Genomic DNA, 19,326 nt, shown 5'->3' with positions numbered 1-19,326 from the left:
CATACGAATATAATCTCTACATATGCAGACAGTGTTAGGCCGATTGAAGATATACAAAAATCCAGGAAAATACCATTAACGGCGTACAAAGCTAGTTTGAAAACTTGCCTTATCTTTAAACTTCTTTTTCTGTGAGTTTATTTCTTTTTCAATTCTTCTAGAAAGTCTTTTTGCTCGAATAGCTTCAGGTGAAACTTGACTTGCTGCACAGCCCATTGAGACGATACGCCACTAGCTGCAAATACACACGATAAACAGTGATTTAAATTATACGTTCACAATGTTAACGTACTGTACTGTAAAACAACTAAATTAATATTTCATTGGTTATTCGATATTGGCTTATATGCCGTTGGACATTTTACACCAATTTTGATAAAAAATAAAGTATAGTTCAATTAGAGGCATTTGATAATGGTGTTGGTTTATAAACTGTTAATTGCAGCACGTTTAGCCGGCATTTATTAATTCGTAAACGAACTGTGAATATATATACAGTGGGTTTGGGGAAGATGGGACACCTTTAACACATAATATCCAAATAACCTGATCGTGGTCTGTGGAAGTCATGAGGATAAAGTTTTATAATTCATTGAATGTTTTTTGTTTACTACTAAATGAAAAGAAAAAAACTAAACGAAAAGGTGTCCCAACTTTCCCCACCCTACTATATTTTCAGTAGGGTGGGGGGAAATGGGACAACTTTGAACTCTATTTTCTCGTCCCATTTGTTAGTAAACAACGAACATTCAAAGAATTGTAAAATTATAACCTCACGACCCCCATAGACCGTTGGTAATTGTTGAAAACACAATCAGGATAATATGTGCCAAGGGTGTCCTACCCCACCCTACTTTATATAAATATCCAAAAATAAATCATAAACACTTTAGATACATTCTATAGCTGTTATGTACTTGACTATTAAAAGCAGGTCGACTTAGAGGTTATTTTGTTGATGATTAGACTTGATTTATTGCCTTTAAACTGCCAAGTATAGCCTCAACCAACAGTACAGATGTTATATAGTCCTATATATAGTGTTTTATGTTATGTGGACCTTTTACACGTTTAAACATAAGATTTTAAAATAGAGAACAAATTTGTATGCCTTTGGTAAAAAATATCTAGGCCTAAGCCTATTATATTGTAATTCCCCTGCCTCTAAACGTAGTTATTACACGCGATACCGGTCAAGGCAAGTTCCAGGGCGTTCGTGGATTTGTAAATCGTTCCAAGGTGACGAAATTCGCCTTACATCATACTTGGTATGGGCTTAGCCTTAGTAATGTGACGCAATGTTACCATATCGGGAAAAGACGAAGAAGGACATGAAATGTATATATAAAGACTGGTTCTGCTGGACATCAAGTAAGGTATACAGTCGTTAGTTTAGTGTGTTTCAATACAGTGGGGTGGGGAAAGATGGGACACCTTTAGCACATGATATCCAAATATCCTGATCGTCTTTTAAACAATTAACAACGGTCTATGAGAGTCGTGAGGATACGCTTTTATAATTCTTTGCATTTTCTTTGTTTACTACCAAATTGGGCGAGAAAATAGATTGAAAATGTGTCCCATCTTCCCCCAACCTATATATAGTAAGATATAGGACATATTTTCAATCTATTTTCAAGTCTAATTAAGCAGTAAACAAAGAACATTCAAAGAATCATAAAGCTGAAATACGATCAGGGTATCTGGATGTTATGTTCCAAAGTTGTCCCGTCTTCCCCCACCCTACTACTGCGCTTGCATATGGTTAATCGAGCCATGTTATTTTAAGCTCCCGAATGGCAGTTACTAAATAGGCGGTTGGCTAGCCTAATTTTAGGTTAAAAATAGCACATAATTTAGCTTACAGGTAGTTTAGTTGTGTACAAAGCGTGCTAAATTGTTAGCAACGTAATACCGTTTATCTATTTATCTCATCAACTGGATGCTATAAATATGTAATGCCTGTTTCGCTCATTAACGCTCAAATGAGGTCAATGCTCATTGATATTGTGACATCATAATGACCATATGTATTCGATGACAGACCTGCATATGCGGTCACAGAGAAGGCACTACCTCAACAGTGCATATGATAGCGAGATATAGCATAGTGATTAAAGACATAAGAAATAATATATAATTTATGCGTTTGCTTGGTCAAGGTGTAAACAGTAGGCGAGTCGATTCAACACAGTTGTTATTTTTACTGGTTATACGGCTGTACCAAGCAGTTATTTTTACAAGAAAAAACAGTTGTTATTTTTACAAGTTTAAGCACCCAGTACAAATAAATTTGTTTTGTTTTTTATAATATTTAGAGTAAAGTTTCGAGTATTTTGAGCTGGATATACAATACCCAAATATCTTTACTCGTTGCCCACGCACTTAGTGTTACACCTTCTAGATCACAACTAAACTCACAAATATGCTTCGTAAACCGAGACCAGACACCAAGGTAGCCACCCCGCAAAACCTCTCACCTTCAATGAGCAGAAAATCGTCCACCAACGAAAAACGAAAGATTTCCAGAGTACATCTTGGAAGAATACAGTTCACCAACGAAGAAATGGACGTAGAGGTAAATCTAAAAAGAAATTTAGTCGCATGTAAAATAAAACGTATTCTATTCTATACATGGGTAAGGTTCACACTTTGACAAGCCATGGGTCTAAGATTTTAGGTGAGAAATGGCCTATATTACTCCAAATTAAAAGTAACGAAAGTTGATTATAAATGACATATCAAAACTGCACAGTGTGGGGTAAGATGGGACACCTTTGGCACATAATATCCAAAAATCTTGATCGTGTTTTAAACAACTAGCAACGGCCTTTGGAAGTCGTGAGGATGCGGTTTTATGATTTTTTGATTTTTCTTTGTTTACTACCAAATGGGAAGCAAAAATAGACTGAAAAGGCGTCCCATCTTCCCCTACCCTACTATATACCATACCTTTTAATCAGCCGGACCCAAATGAGAAGATCACGCAATACGATTTCTTCATGGCCGCGTCCAGTGGTAAACTGAAAACAGTTCGAAAATACTTGGACGACGGAGGAGATGTGAATACAAAAGACACAGTAAGTTTATGTGAACATAAAAATATAACTGAAATAATCCAACTACAATCCTTTTGTGTGGAGCCCATACAGTTAAGTTATTGTTATATAATAGGTTGGGGGGAGATAGGACACCTTTAGCACGTAATATCCAAATATCCTGATCGTGTTTCAAACAATTAACAAGGGTCTATGGGGTCGTGAGGATTTTAATTCTTTATACGTCCTTTGTTTACTATCAAATTGGACGGGAAAACGGAAAAAAAAGGTGTCCCATATTTCCCTACCCTACTATGTGATAGTTACATATGTGGTAACTCGTAATCAGGCACGAGAGGTTAGTGAAACAAAAGACCGGTGTTAAAACGACCTTAGTTGCCTGTCATTACAAGGATTAGAAAGTTTTATACGTTGTGACTCGTAAGCAGGCGTGGGGTGTGTGAAACAGAACACCAGTGTTAAAACGACCTGATCGTCGCCCGGCCCCGTGAAAAAATAATTTAAATTTATTTTTCATTTAATTACCCGGTGTAAGGGCCCAGCCTTGAGGTGTGTGAAACAGAACACCGGTGTTATAACGACTGTTGTCGCCCTGCTGCGTGAATATATAAGTTACATTTATTTTTCATTTAATTGCCCAGTGTAAAAGAACAGCCTTGCACCGAGCAGCACTGTACGAACAAGAGGAGATCGTCAAACTGTTACTTGAAAGGGGTGCAAAAGTCAATAGTTCTGATAAGGTAGTTGTCTGATGCATTTGCTACAACCTATAGTGGTTCCCTTTAAACTGTCTAATTCATCAGTAATTACAAAAATATAATAATCACCCTTAAAGTAGCATACGTGGCAAATCGTAAGCGGACACGAGGTGTGTGAAACAGAACACCCGTGTTATAAAGACTTTCATTGCCCACAGCGCAAGAATAACTAAGTAATAAACCTTATGAATTCTTTCTGGCAACGAATCACATGTCGTCTTTATGTTACAGCTGTCCAACACTCCTTTACACTGGGCATGTAGAGGAACGAATTTGGAAGTAGTGAGAAGCCTGCTGAAACACAACGCAAAAATAAATACAAAGGATATGGTAAAAAAGAATAATACTCAAATTTTACTCTTTTTTACTCTGTTCCTAAAGGCTTGTATTACGTCTTTTATTTCAAAATGCCTATTTATTTTAAAATTATGTAAGAAACCTCAGGTTAATTATGCACGTCAAATCAATGTGTTTCGGTTAGTATAGGGTGGGGAAAGATGGGACACCTTTAGCACATAATATCTAAAATCCTGATCGTATTTTAAACAAATAACAACGGTTTATAAGAGTCGTGAACATACAGTTTTATAATTATTTGAATGTTTTTTGTTTACTACCAAATGGGACGGGAAATAGAAAGAAAACTGTCCCATTTTCCCCATCTTACTATAATATGAGAACACCAAACTTACAGTAAAAAGTTTTACCAGACTTAACGAATTTTTTATACTTTTACTAGCTTTTAAACGGACCCTTACACGTTGCCACGAGAGTTGGATTTGTTGAGTGTGTAGATTACTTGTTGGAGTGTGGGGCGAATCTGAACGACAGAGACAGCGAGGGAGACACGCCAATACATGATGCTGTGAGACTTGGACGGCCGAAGGTTGTGAGGACTCTTGTTTTGCATGGAGCTAATATGGAAATGAAGAACAAGGTAAGTATGAATGAATGAATGAAAGTTGTTTATTCTTATGTGTTGGCGCAACGACATATAGCACATGGGCGTTCTGTTACATACACCTCCTGTCGCCCACGAGTTATATATGAATGAATGAAGTATAAGTAAAGCCCTGTTTATCCTCGCGCGGCAAAACAACGACGATCGTTACGACTAAATAACTGGCTGGGTATTTGGACAACTATGGGTTGGGGTAACTAAGCGTTTTGCTCAAGGAAGCTCACAATAGTAGCAGTGTTCAGGGAAGTCCAAAATAGTAGCATCTCGAATCTATAAAGGCGGGCGTGTATCATTCCACCAGGTCGGGTTGTAGCTATGTATCTATCTTTAAGGTTAAAGTCAACTTATGTATTTTTAGACTGGAAAAACTGCTGTCGACATGGTACAGGCGTGGTACAATAATACAAAGCAAGCGCTGGCTATGGCTGAAGCAGAACGAGAGAGAAAAGGACTGGACGCGGAGAAATTGGCAATGGAGCTGCAAAATGTACAGTGTGAAACTAGCGGAGAGGCGTCGGATGTTGATAGCGATAAGTCGGCATCGTTGGACGATGAAGCCAAGGATAAGGTTTCGCCTCTTGGTTTGAAGCTTGACTTGAACTGCATTGACGACAAGTCCTTGGACAAGATTGAGGAGGTGATGACGCCTTCGGAGGAGGATTTGAAGAACTTCCCGTCATCCAGGAGAGGTTCAAGACTCATCATCTTCCAGAAGCACAACAGCAAGCCATCGAGCCCAACAGTAGAGGGCGCTGAAACTCCATGAGGAGAGAAGTAATTGGGGTTCGTAAAAAGCCAAAAGCACCGATGATGAATTTGTCAGAAAAGATAAATAAAAATGTGCTCAGTTTGGTATCGTAGTGTGGTATCTTATTGTTACTGCGTTTGTCGTTTTTTTACCTATATATAAAGATAGAGATTGCGAAATATTTTCCAACGTGACTTGCCCTACAGTTAATGCAACTTTCTTCGTTCTTTACTCTTTCAGTTTGTAAATAACACTCGTGCATGCTTCTTAAAAATAACTAAAAAAATGAAAAGACTTTCGCCTACTTTTCATTAAATTAAAGGTATGTGATACGAAACTGTAATCTGGTTCTTTTTTATAAATGCCAGCTACGGCTAAATGTATTTAAAAGCACCAAGGAGACATATCACAACTATGTTGGCTTTAACAGAATCATCTATCTGTATCTAATGGAAATGAAGCGCATAAATACACTTGTTCATATTCAATGGTGCATTCGTGTCACAAAGGGACCTTTTATAACAACGAACGTTGCGGTGATTAGCATTCACTTGTAAAATTTTAACGTTTTTAAAAAAACAGGCATTTCAGCATACAACTTTCTCTCTCTGAAAAAAATGTTGTTATACCCTTTAAAAGTTAAGTGGTTTACAAATTACAATTTCTACTGATAATGGCTTTAAAAACCAATACCCTTAGGACTATTTTTGTACGTGTGATCATATTAATCTATCGTGTTAAACTATAAGCATAATTTATATACGTATTGTCAATACAAGCAGAGCACTGTATTATGAAGTACCACGTTCAGCAAACATAAGAAAATGTTTGCCGCTATAACCGACTACACCTGGAGATAAGAAAAACAAACAAGCTAAAAGTATTATATACTTGTACACAGACGTATACAGAGTATAGGCTTATGATTTCATACAGAACTGTATTACAAGTTTTTAAAGCATCTGTAGTTGACATTTCCGCCTCTAACACTAACGTATTGCGGTTTCACGCGAGTCGCTTTTTTCTCGGGGTTCGAACACTTGAGGCAAAACTGTACGATAAGTTAAGAGTACGCCCTGAAGTTTCGACGTTCCATTCAACTCCGCTCTCTGTGACTTGGGAGTTTTCGTTTGCACAAGCCTTATAGCCATGGTGGGTGAAGAATATAGAACCATTCAAGTGTTTTGCTGATAAGCTATGCTCGCCTGTAATCGCGAGTTGGTATTCCGATTAAAAAAAGTGGTGACAAGGTTTTTAAAGGCACTGTCATACTAGCGCGAGATATGCTAAGTTTTAAGTTGGCCAGTGATAAGTGTGGTTATAACTATATAGATTGCAGAAGCTGCTATACAAAGCTTAAGTCTATCTATGAAACGGAAGATGGATTATTTACTTACATAGTTTTGTTCCGGGTCAAATCAGACTTATCTTTGCTGTGTTAAAAAGATAACTCGGTTTGTATCAATCACTCCGTTTCTAATGCAGAAGGATTTAAGAAAATTTGATAACGAATGGTAACAGGTAGGCTTACTAATGACTATGCATTGTTTGAAAACACTTCGAGTTTGACTTGTTAGTTAGGTGTACTTGTTGAAGTGCTATATTTTAGACCTAGCCATATATGCTTTAGTTTACAGTACAGTATGGAATCATATTTTAAGCGCCATTTTGATATACTGTCTGAGTAAAAACTTAGATTAAAATATGTATATATGTGTCTATACGACAAATGGGACAGTTATTTATAAGCAAAAACTATAAAATAGAATTTATAAACGTTTCGTCTGCCAAATAGCATGGCATCGTCGGGTTTTTGATAAAAAAATACTGGAATTACAGAATTTTATAGAAAATATTGCAATCGTTGTACGTTCATAGCAAAAGTATGTTTTTTAGCGTCTGTGTTTTCGTGTTCACGTGTGTGTCATGCATTCCGTCAATTAGTATCGTGCTTGGCATGCAGCCTGAATCGCATTATGCGGAACTGGTTCAATCCGGATTGAAATTATTGCCAGGCGTCCAGGTGCGAATAAATTAATCAAATTTTCGGCGCAAAGACCAAAATTGGATATTGGCGTTTTACAACAAACACGAAACTGTACCAGAACTCGATGCTTGAAAAATTAAGTGTAGTATGTTGGTGTACGATGGTTCACGTTTTGATCTTTCTATGTTGTCTTATATTTGGTAGTAAACAAGGAACAGAATTGCCGCATTCTCACGACTCTAAAATAGCGTTGTTAATTGTTAAAAACAAGGCCAGGAATTATAGTATGCGTTAACGTTATACCTTACCCAACAGTACTATATACGAATTACTATACCGATTCTGTACAAAGTAGTGTAAGCTTACAAACCACCTAAATAACCTGTTTTGTATTCCTACCCAGTAATGCCAAACAATTGAGTTTATATTGGCTGTCAGCATACGCCGTCATGGGTAATAAGAATTAATAAATCTACAAATGGTTTTTATACGCCGTGGTCCCTAGCGCACCTGCGCTGGGTATATTACGTTCATTCACAAAACCGCATAAGCCAATTTCTTCCACAAAACTGCCAGCACCGTCGTTGGTGCATTAGCTGTTTAGAAAACAAATAATTTCGCACGTTATAAATCAAATTTGCGCATGACGCGCATAGAAAGCACGACCTCCGTTTCGGCTTTAAACAGCGGTAAAGGCTCGGCGTTAATCTGTTGCCTGTTCTGGCTTATACTAACGATGTGGGAGGAGACGAATAGTTCTAACACCGCACATTATAACCCAGCTGTGTCTATAGCATAACGTCCTGTTTACCACTCGCTAAATTGTTGTGCCTGTTGGTCTATGAAAAGGTAAATGTCGTTACCGAATGTTATTCGGTATTACGCTCCATTGATTTAAATTCTGTGGTGTTTTATTATTTTGATATGCCCGAAAAGGCACCTCGGGTCACGTTTCGAATCCAAATCATTCAATGGTCCCATATTTGCGAGCATCGAACCACACCTTAGTTTTAACAATAGCTTTAGTGTACCTGCATACTTTTACCCTGTACTCGGGAATCTATTTTAAGACCAAACCAGGCATGCCCTGTAAATAAACGTTTTTGGGATAAGAATACGATGTCCAATGTCCAAACCCGCCCGCAGCTGATTCTATAACCAATATGAGCGGTTAAATAAAAAGGAGAAAGCTCAGATACGATGACCCGTGCGGTTGAAGGGTCATAAGTCGACACAAATCTCTGAGATTGGCGTGAGAGCACTTAGAGAAACAAGATTTTAAGGCGAAGAGTTCAAGGAAATACGAGCTAGCCATTTCGCGGGGCAACACTATACATAAAGCTAGAATTAAGGACTAGTTTTACCGGTATTGTTAAACCCTAATACGTAGGTATAGATGGGACACATTTTTATTTCATTTTCTCGTTCGTTTAGTAGTAAACGATTAAAGAACATTCAAAGAATTTCAAAATCGTATCCTCAAGACTCCACAGACCGTTGGTAATTGTTGTTTAAAACACGGTCAGATAATTTGGATACAATGTGCTAAAGGGTCCCATATCTCCCGCTACCCTACTATATATTACAACCTTTAATGGACAAGTATAGCCAGTACGATTCCGCTCGGTCAGTATTCGCATTACTTTGTCAAGAGGTGTCTGACGTGTTCTGTGCATACAAGATAAGCATACGCGAAGGTTCTCGCAGTCCGTGGCGTCGTGGGTGGGTAGAGAGGCCAGATTAGCTGGATAATCTTGTTACGAATTCCGAGCGGGCAATCGCATTTTGATTCCGACCCTTGACGTTGTGTACAAAGAAAAACGATCATATTATTTACTCAGCAACCCTTCGCGGGGATAATTGATTTTTAAGATATTTCGTTGTCATAACGGGAAGTGGTTTGCGTTTTATTAATATTTTTCCTTTTTTTCGAAGATGTGAAGGTCATAATACAGGTTAAAATGTCAATAACCTTTTTGACATTTATGTATCACTTATTCGATTTAATTTGTCCAGATGACAGTTTCCTAAATGTAATAATACCTAAAATGACTAAATTTAAACAGATTTAAAAATTTATGCATACAGTACAACAATAGTAAAAATACCGCCCAAATTGTCTAAACTTAAAACGATTTTAAAATATTTAATTATCATATAAAGTACAACAGGACCTGCTGTTTATTTTATATGTTGATATTATAAACCACAGGCAAATTTTACGGCTTCGGAAAATTACGCCTTGCGGTAGTGCTAGTTTATTTTGCAAAATCGGCAATTCTACGCTGTTACTGCAATATACACGCTTAAAAACTATATAGTAGCGTATACAGCGCAAAAATCTGAGTATCTGTTTAGCTTTCGCCGTCTGTAATTCCCTTATCTGCGAAATCTTAGGCGAACTGGCGTCGTTTTGATTTGTATCGGCATGTTGGTATATTGTTAGTTGGACCTCTGCGTCTCTAAATCATTGAAGCCCCTTCAGGAGTTCAGTCAATTAATGTCACATTAGCTTGTTAAGCGATTATGCGGGCGATAATCGGGATAAGCGTTTAACAGCGGCCTGTTTCGAATTAAGGCACGAGATTTACATAATATTTACTACTGGAAAGCTTATTAGCTGGTTTACATAGAGATATAAGACTATACAACGCATTTTTTAAGATAAAATAGTAATTTATTTATACAACTTACTCCAATTTCACAAATATTCCTATAGGTTTATTTATAGTACTAAGGGGTAAAATGGATACCATAAGCATGTAAATACCACACATTCAAATCGGGATTTTGACAATTAACAACTCTCTTTTAGAGTCGCTGCGATACGGTTATATATAGTAGGGGGAAGATGGGACACATCATTGGTACGGTCATCCTCACGACCCCCATAGGCTGTTGTCAATTGTTAAAAACACGATCAGGATGTTTGGATATTCTGTGCTAAAGGTGTCCCATCTTCCCCACCCTACTGTAATTCCTTAAATATTTTTCAATGAAAATGGGACGCTGAAAAAAAAAAAAACGTGGACCATATCTAACCCTAACCTACTAAACTTAGAGTAAACATTGCGGATAGTCGTAGGGCAAGAGACTTGTTTGTATTATCTTATACCATGCGTTGTTATGACAAAAAAATAACAGAAACACGAATTTGGTTTAAGTTACTCATGTTATTGACAAAAGATGATGTAATACGTACGCAAACTTAAGTTTGCATTGATAACCCTACCTGATTAATTTGATTATTCAAAGCGGAATAACAATTGTTAGCATTGTTACGTCAACAATAGAAACTGTGCGTCATAGAAGCGACTGATTATTGATTGTTTGACGAATTTTTCAAGTTGCATCGTTCTGCTGTTTGTTTAGTGGTGGACATTTACTTTAAAAGTTTTCACGGATTTGTCGAACCCAATGACACAAATCAAATATTTGGATTTGTAATCGAGACATATGTGTTTGATTTCCGGGAATTTCAAATGGATTTCTAAATTATAGGGGTATAATAAAATAAGTAGTTTGGGGTGGGATGGTACATTTTTCACTTTCCTTTGTCGCCCATTTAACTAATAAACAAGAAATACTGACATAATTATGTAACTGTATCCTCATGACTCTAAAAATCATTGTTAACTGTTTAAAACACCTTCGGGAGACATAGTAGGGTGGGGGAAGACGAGACACCTTTAGCACATAATGTCTAAATATCCTGATCGTGTTTTAAACAACTGATAAAATTCCATGCTGGGAGTCGCAAGGATATGGTTTTGTAATTCTTTAAGTGTTTTTTGTATCCTACCAAATAGGACGAGAAAATGGAATGAAAAGGTGTCCCATCTTCCCCACTCTAATATATGAGATGGTATATATTATGTTCTAAGATATCCCATTTTACCCCAGAGTACCATAAATCTAAAAAAAAACGGTAATTTTCACGATATACCACATTAAAGGCTTTAATATATTAGATTGACTTTTAATTAAATAAGCATTACATGCGTCGATTCCCGAAAAAAAAACAAGTTTTATATTGTTTGATCGCACTTACTGTATTTTATATAGAATTTAATATATTTATAACATTTGCATTGCACAATGGTATTACGGACAAAAGAGTTAAATAAACATATTAATGTTCTCTTGTCGTCTTTGATACTTCGTTTTGTGGACCTGACAGTGTAGCAAATTGGCTTGTCAGTCCCCGAACGTCGGTACGCAGCTAATAAACGTTCGCGCAATAACACCAACGTTGCTTTGATAACTTTCGAACAATGGCGACCGCAGGGCCGGCACCCCGAGGAAAACATTTACCCAACCGCCGAGGACAGAGGTCGAAATCTCGGCGCATTGTTCTCGCGGGCCCGATATTAAATTTAAACATGGCGTCTGCTATGTTAGCTTATTATTCCGCGTATCGTAGCTAACCACAGGGGCTGGAACGATGTGATTTCAACTTTCCTTTGCAATCCAGGACATAGCGCCTTCGGCACTTCATTAAAATTCCGACGTGTGTTTGACAACCGAAATAAGCTATTTATTGAAAGAAGCTCGTTTTTCATATCATGTATTGTGCTACGGCTGCGGGTATTTCTTTTCGTGTTATCCGAACAGCAAACACTCACAATGGCGGCGATGACACATCAATTCGTTGTGGACTTGACAGAAAACAAGCAAAACATTCAGTTTAATTGAAATTTCTCCAAAATTGTTTCTCATCCGTTTTCCGGTTACACGGAATTATTTTCACGCTTGTTCGACTGGGCTCCGTCACAAGGTGTATTGTTACGTCATATGTTATTGCTGGCCTCGACCCTGAAAAGCGTTCAGTTTATCGCCGCCAATCTAAAAAGTTCGTAGCAGTCGGCTTTCATTGAACTGCAGCCAAGCGAAAGACGTAAAACTCACGAAAACACGTTGTTGACATCCTGATACCCAACCACACCCCCTCAACGCTAGCCGTATTCGTAGCCTTGGCAGTGGTGTTATAGTCACGGCGTCTTTATTCGCCCCTATTGTTTATGTGCTCTGCTAAGGTGTTTTTCCTTGCTCCAGCATTTGGAGGTTCTTCAGTAAAAAGGCCCGAACCAAGCAAACCACCCATTTCGTATTTCGCTTTTGTTTGCAGAGTTAAAATCCAGCGGTTACGGTGTTGGTGTACGACTGTACGTCTTTCGTCTACGCTTATTTCGGTGATGCTTGACGCAGATGGAAGTGTAGAGTGGTCCGTGAAAGCGTCCGAGGCACAAAAGCAATGAAAACCGAAACAAATTGGGACTATTGGCGTGGCTAAACAAATATTAACAGATTGCAGAGAGAAAAATACCACAAATAACTCAATGGGAATAAAGGGGTTTTAATGAAGCGCTTCGCGAATGTTTTGACATGAAGATATTTGTAAGTCCACAATCGAAACACTGTGCACTGTTTAAGAAGGTTGTGTAAGATCTATTTTTAGCTACGGCGGAAGAAGAGCAAGTTTTTGTGATGTACATTCAGGAAATTAACGGAAGCTGGCGGAAACTGCGCCTCTTGATATGCTGTCTGATATAAAATCCTATACTGTATTGAGTTTTGTAGGCACCGCACGGCACGTTAGGCTATGTCATGTAAAATAAGCGGTGTAAAGGTTACGTGTGTTTAAATATTGCGCAAAGTAGGCAAATTGGTCTATATATAAGACATATACATGGTAGACTCCAGCGTCTTACACAAGCGTTATTTAGTATGTACCAGTGTTAGGTTATGCGGTAACGAATTAACAACGATGTAATTGAAGAGAGGGATCGGTTTTTAAAAGGGTTTCCGCATTGTACTTTAAAGCTGTTTTCCGCATTTTTACAGTGCTTGTTACTTTTCTTACTCAGTAAATATAGTAGTGTGGGGTAAGATGGGACACCTTTTCATTTTAAGATAGGAGCTTCTGGCACTGACAGTTAATTTCAAAAACAAATCCAATATATAGAAGAGTGGTGGAAGATGGGACACTTTTAACACATAATATCCAAATAACCTGATCGTGTTTTAAACATTTAACAACGGTCTGTGGAAATCGTGAAAAAACGGTTTCATAATTCTTTGAATGTTCTTTGTTTACTACCAAATGAAAAGAAAAAACTAAACGAAAAGGTGTCCCATCTTCCCCTCACCCTACTATATATACAGTTTAATTTTCTCGTCAAATTTGGTAGTAAACAAAGACCATTCAAAGAATTATTAAGCCGTATCCTCACAAATCCCATATATAGACCGTTGTTAATTGTTTAAAATACGATCAGAATATTTAGACGTTATGAGCTAAAGCTGTCACGTCTCCCCCCACCCTAACGACTTATAAACCAAAAACTTCATTCAGGCGGAGTTGTCCATATATATATCATCTTAGAAGATTGGAATTCTCAGGGTTTTATTTTCAATTTCACGGTTAAAATTGAAAAGCCCACACACGAGTATATACTCTATGCTCCAGATTTTAAATAAAAACTTGCGAAATCTTACAAAAAATCGCTGCCGGCCAAACTGGTAACTTGCTGTAAGAAATGATTTATAAGAGTGAAGTATTTTGACCGTGATCTACTAAAACCGCTGACGCATCAGTCGTTTATTTACGAAAATGAGCGAATTCTCGGGTTTTAAAATGTATAAGGTACAATTTTCGCGGCAAACATTGATGTCCGCAAATCGGGGAAAAACACCATCATTTTGAAAGCGAGTATTCAACATAATGGATGTTGAGTTAACACAGCATACGTCCAAGTGTATTTGCTTAGGATTAGTGGTCGGCAAGGCAGTCCGTCTCACTCAGGTTACGATTTGTATTATGAATAAATAAAAAGCGTTGGAAAGGCTTATCCAGACCGATGGCGTGGGCTTGGGCTTAACTATGTAACCTCTACCGCAACCTCTACCGCCGTATTCACTCACTGCATTTGTCTTTTCAATTTCCCTTCGTTTCGGAGACAAATATGATGGATTGCCTATTTGTTAAAATGATTTTTTAAACTAACCAAAAATTCTTGGGTTTGCTACTTATCTCGGTCAAAACAGCAAATAGTCTGTTCGTAATGTGACCCGTAACAAAACAAGCGGGAATAGACCACATAGGCACAGTCAGTTAATAGCATAGGCGAGGTTTTACGCTGATTTTTTTCAAGTGGCTTGCTTCGAAGTTTATGTTATGAAACGGTAACGAGCCGGTTTTATATACCAGCGGTTTTATGTCAGTTCTATTTTTAGTCGACACGTAATCGTTCAGATTTCATTGAAGACGGTATAGGTGAAAATTCGGCCAAAAAAAAACAGTTTGTTTTGGTTTGATGTATTAATCGGCTCTTGATATTTTTGAGTGAACTGTCTGTATGGCTCGCTGCTGTACTTGAGCAAACATCAAAGCGCAGTATGTGAATTAAGGCCTAAAAAGTCGGTCTTCGATTCGTTAGTGTTGCAACAGATACGATTACACGCTGAGTGAATGTAAATTAAGTTACAGATGATCGGATTTATCTGGAGTCTAAGCCGCCCCTGGCTGCGGGCCGAATATATCTCGTTTCTCGGTCGTTTTAAACTCCGCAACCTTTCGTATCGAGCTGTCCGGAAAACCACTGTGACCACTAAACGACGCTCAGCAGCCAAAAGCGCCAATGTTAATTAAATTGCTAACACACTTACGTTACAACAGCATTCTCTGATAACCGCGCGACCTCCGGAGATTCATTTAAAGTTCAAGCTACAAATAACAGTTCAATGCTGGCGCTTGGCAGGGACGCTTTTATACTGCTATACACGAATGTGGGAAACCTTACTTCGGTTACATAGTTATACAGATAAAGTTTGAATATTACTATTAAAAGGTAAATATCCAACATAACAATATGAACTTACTTTATTTTAAAATGGAGAATGCCGACTGCCAACAGCAATTAAAAGGCTTGACTGTGTGTCGTCATGGTGTATTGCTGTAGATAGCCAACGTTGCGCCAGCAGAAACAGGCCGCGAAAAGTAATAGTTACCCTAAAAACAAAAACACAATTATAAATTGTAATTCGACTGAAACATGACACATGACACAATAACAAAACTTTCAGATTTTAAATACATTTTGATCGGAATTACATTTAATCCATAATATTCAAAACATAAACACATATAACGTAATTACTCGCTGATGCGCAGGAAAAACGTGCCACTTTTGACGCATAGAAAGTCACTTTGCGTAACTTAACGTCGTACGAATCAACCGCATTACGTAAGCGAATTTCAAAGATAGAAGTTCCGAAGAAATCAATACTGATCGTGATCTTGAGTTACGTGCAAGCGCCTTTTCTCTAAGGTATTTACATGCAGTTTATGTTATCAACATAAAATCAGTGTTTGTAAAAGTTTAGTAATGTAGCCTACATGACCGTAGCGTTCGCAATGGTCACTGAACCTATTACGGGCAATTGGATTTGTTCTCGAAGCATTTCAAACTGTTTGTGATCCCAAACTATGACATTTATTGTATTAAATGGACCATATAAAAACAATGTGCAAAACTAAATCTGACCCGACAGACTCAGTCAATAACTGTATACGTGGCAACCGTAGCAGACAAAATCCATACGTAATCTTTGAAAATACGGTCATATTATGAATTATAAATTTTCATCGCGAATTTATAGAATGTCATGATGCACGTACGTAATGTTGATTGAAAGTGTCAAGATTGGTCGGCTTGGTTGGGAAATCATAAAACACTATTCTACCAGCGTTATGGCGTGCATGTTGTACTGCTTGTCTTCTTGTGCCATTATATTCTTGTGGTCGTAATTACTTTCGATAAAATTTCCGAAAGGGACTGATTTGTGGAGTTGCATTTGATCCTTTATGAGTCACCACTGTGATAAAAGGACATTCAAATGTTGAGTTTATCTGAATTAGTCGTAAGTGCCCTCCAGTTTACATTGTGCAATGATCCGAGAGAGTTGACTATTTATGTACGTTTTATGGCACTTTAGAACCAAAACACAGGCTTTCCCCTAAAACCGCTTTCTCCCAAGCAAAAAATCAGCTGCCGACACCCCTATAGGTTACAGCCGATGGTATCTCGCGTTAAATGTTGAATCAGAGCGCAGCCGACCGGTTAGCGTCGGCATTAACGAGATTTTAAGCCGTGGCAAAATGCTTGTCTTCCTATATTGAGTCAGAAGCAATTATGTAGCACCTGAGCGCTGGACTTGAAAGCCCGCGAAGGGGTGGTAACTTTTCGGGCCTCAAACAGCTGCCAACTTCGTGGCAAGAGCTGTCGAACTTGTACTTTAGTCAGGTAGTAATTATGAATAATTTAGAACTTCGACCGGAGAAAAGTTAGGCGGATTTTCTGCAAGTTAATGTAAGGATAAAACTTTCTATTTCTAGCGAGTGACGCAAATGCCAGACGTGCACCTTATAGAAGAAAGTCAACAGACCAAGAAGCCTAAAGATTTCCTAAGGACTTTACCTGCCTATACTGCAGTGTGTACTGATATCAAAGCAAGCTTTTAAAAAGATTATAGCTGTTATAGTTTTCTACATTTAAAATTATTGCTGTTTCAGTTTTGCAGATAAGTCACGTAGGCTGTTAACTAATCATCGGCGTTTTTAATGACAGTCATAAGGCGAGGGCGTGTAATGAGCAACTTATTCACCGCCACAATATCAGATTAGATGTGGTATCTATGACGTTTAAAAGTGAAAATTTTTCTGCGAAGTTTACTAGCTCGAATAACATATTTTGCTTAAATATGCTTCAAAGTTTAAGTAGAAATACAACGTGTCTTTGTGGAGCGGCAGAATTTATGTATCTGGTTAGTGGTACAGCGGTATTTTTATTACTAGTAAGGTGTGCACTAATGTGTTCGGTGTCGAGGTTTTTAAACTCATTAGGCACAAGGTGTGTCCCTGTAAGAGCTTTTAACATGTGTTGTACACTCGCCGACGAGACTTTGTGCTGTTAAAATGTAACTTATATATGGAGACGAACATATGTTTTAGTTTTTTACTGGCTTTAAGTCAAAGTGAGAAAGTATTTTGTTACTTCTGCTACCAGGCATAATGTAAATAGTCTTTTAGCGGCTCATCTGGTATAAAAAAAACGTAGTGTATTTCCGAATTTTTATCTCCTCCAATAAAGTCTTTAAATATAGCGAATGGCAGACGAAATGGTGGAAATCTATACGTACCACTAAAATATTTTCAAGAAATGCTTATATAGCTTAGGTCAGTGCATTTTAAACAGGGGTTTCTATACCCCAGGGTGTACCGTCGTTAATAAAAGGTGTTTATTACTCCCACTGGAGTGTACCAGTTGACCAGCTACAGTATATTTGTATAAACAAATTTATTTCTATTATAAGCAGATTACAAGCATTTCGTTCACGATTACCACAAATTCAGTGCATTGTGAGAACTTTGCACAATTTCATGAGTAAATACAAATGTGCATCATTCAAAAACAGTTGACTATTATTTTTCCTTTGTTTTAATGCTTTTATAGGTTATATAACTGAATCTATTGTTTGCTATAAAGTGCTAAAGAAATTTGTTTAATTAAATTGGAACCTTGACACCCTGCCAGGTATGTTCATAACCTCTTATAAGTGCGCAACGTTAAATGCAACACCTCACCATATTACCACAAGTGTGTCTAGGCAACTTGCCACAGTTTTCCCTTTGATCTGATACGGTGGGGCGTACGTAAATAAATTAAATTACAAACTACTTTCAGAGCGGCGGTGCATGACTTTTATATGCAGAGTAATCGTTCCCAAATCCAAGTCCCATAAAGCATCATCGTACCGCATCTAGGCCCCTACTTTAATAATTAATTCAATTTTAACGCCTTCTCCTTTTCAAGTACCCTTATATTAACCAAGTACACGCTCAAAGTCAAATTTGTGGCTTAACTGACGTCATAATTACGTCATCGGAAGCTTTTACATCAAACAGTGTATACACAACGAAATATTTTTGGATATAATTTAAAATTAGGTTTGGCGATTAAACGCTAGGGGTTATTTAGTCGCTAAAACTGTAATAGGGGTTGTCATGCTGATACGACAAAGGGCCGCTTGTGCCCGTTTTAAGCTGCCGGTGGTTATATCGCATACATAATTAATTAGCTTTAGCGCGATAAAACCCTTGAAAAGCCTCTATGTTGCTTTTACCAACACGTACTTCGTGTCTATGATGTAAGCATTCAAAGCAGGTAGCTTTAAATGCATTGCGAAACACCTTTTCTGGTCACGTTCGATTTCTAGCTGTATATATACTGCTAATTGGAGCAGAAACTACCGATTTTGAGGCATGATAACAGTAGTAATCTTCGCGCCCCTGTACGTTGTGAAACGTCAGAGACGACAGGTTTGGCGTCCCCGTGTTCAGACTCTGAATCACTCGAACAGCCGAGTTATGTTAATGAGACTAAATAGGAAAGAGGCTGAAAGTGGCCATTCATTGTTGCGTTAGTCACAATGTGGGTTATGATACTTTGTTTGGGATTTTATTAAAGGCGGAAGAAGTGAATCATTTCGTGTGAATAGAATAAAAACGTTCCGAAAAACCACGCATTTTATTCTGTACTTTTTGACCACACAACAACCTGCAGTGTCACGTCCGCTTTACTCTTTTGAGTTCCCACGTTCTATTGTTTTAACGAGCCTTTTTGTTCCTGCGCTCGTACGATTTGGGAATCCCCACACTTGAGAACTTGAAAGGCCCTTGAAATGACGACGAGCGCAGTTGTTATAGTGGTATGGGGTATCGGGGAAAATTAATTTTACCTGTTTACGTATTT

General features: G+C 37.8%; 1 protein-coding gene and 2 long non-coding RNA genes across 3 annotated transcripts; 1 reads left to right on the top strand and 2 right to left on the bottom strand.

Moving 5' to 3' along the window:
- Positions 1-133: 133 nt before the first annotated feature.
- LOC113474408 lies at positions 134-3,182 on the bottom strand. Its single transcript, XR_003396070.1, has 3 exons — positions 2,953-3,182; positions 2,481-2,584; positions 134-235 (listed from the first exon to the last, which is right to left on the bottom strand). It is a non-coding gene; the product is annotated as an uncharacterized LOC113474408 (long non-coding RNA).
- Positions 2,299-6,014, top strand: LOC100184188 (ankyrin repeat domain-containing protein 2). The gene is made up of 6 exons (XM_002122953.4): positions 2,299-2,578; positions 2,964-3,080; positions 3,701-3,799; positions 4,049-4,147; positions 4,557-4,754; positions 5,137-6,014. The coding sequence occupies exons 1-6, from the start codon at positions 2,426-2,428 to the stop codon at positions 5,542-5,544; spliced, it is 1,074 nt and encodes a 357-aa protein (XP_002122989.1). The 5' UTR covers positions 2,299-2,425; the 3' UTR covers positions 5,545-6,014.
- Positions 4,642-16,037, bottom strand: LOC113474406. The gene is made up of 5 exons (XR_003396068.1): positions 16,027-16,037; positions 15,395-15,524; positions 7,629-7,752; positions 6,924-7,002; positions 4,642-4,731 (listed from the first exon to the last, which is right to left on the bottom strand). It is a non-coding gene; the product is annotated as an uncharacterized LOC113474406 (long non-coding RNA).
- Positions 16,038-19,326: the final 3,289 nt, after the last annotated feature.

Source organism: Ciona intestinalis, chromosome 8 (genome assembly GCF_000224145.3).
Source record: "Ciona intestinalis chromosome 8, KH, whole genome shotgun sequence".
Taxonomy (NCBI): Eukaryota; Metazoa; Chordata; class Ascidiacea; order Phlebobranchia; family Cionidae; genus Ciona; species Ciona intestinalis.
This window is presented reverse-complemented; position numbering and strand designations above follow the sequence as displayed.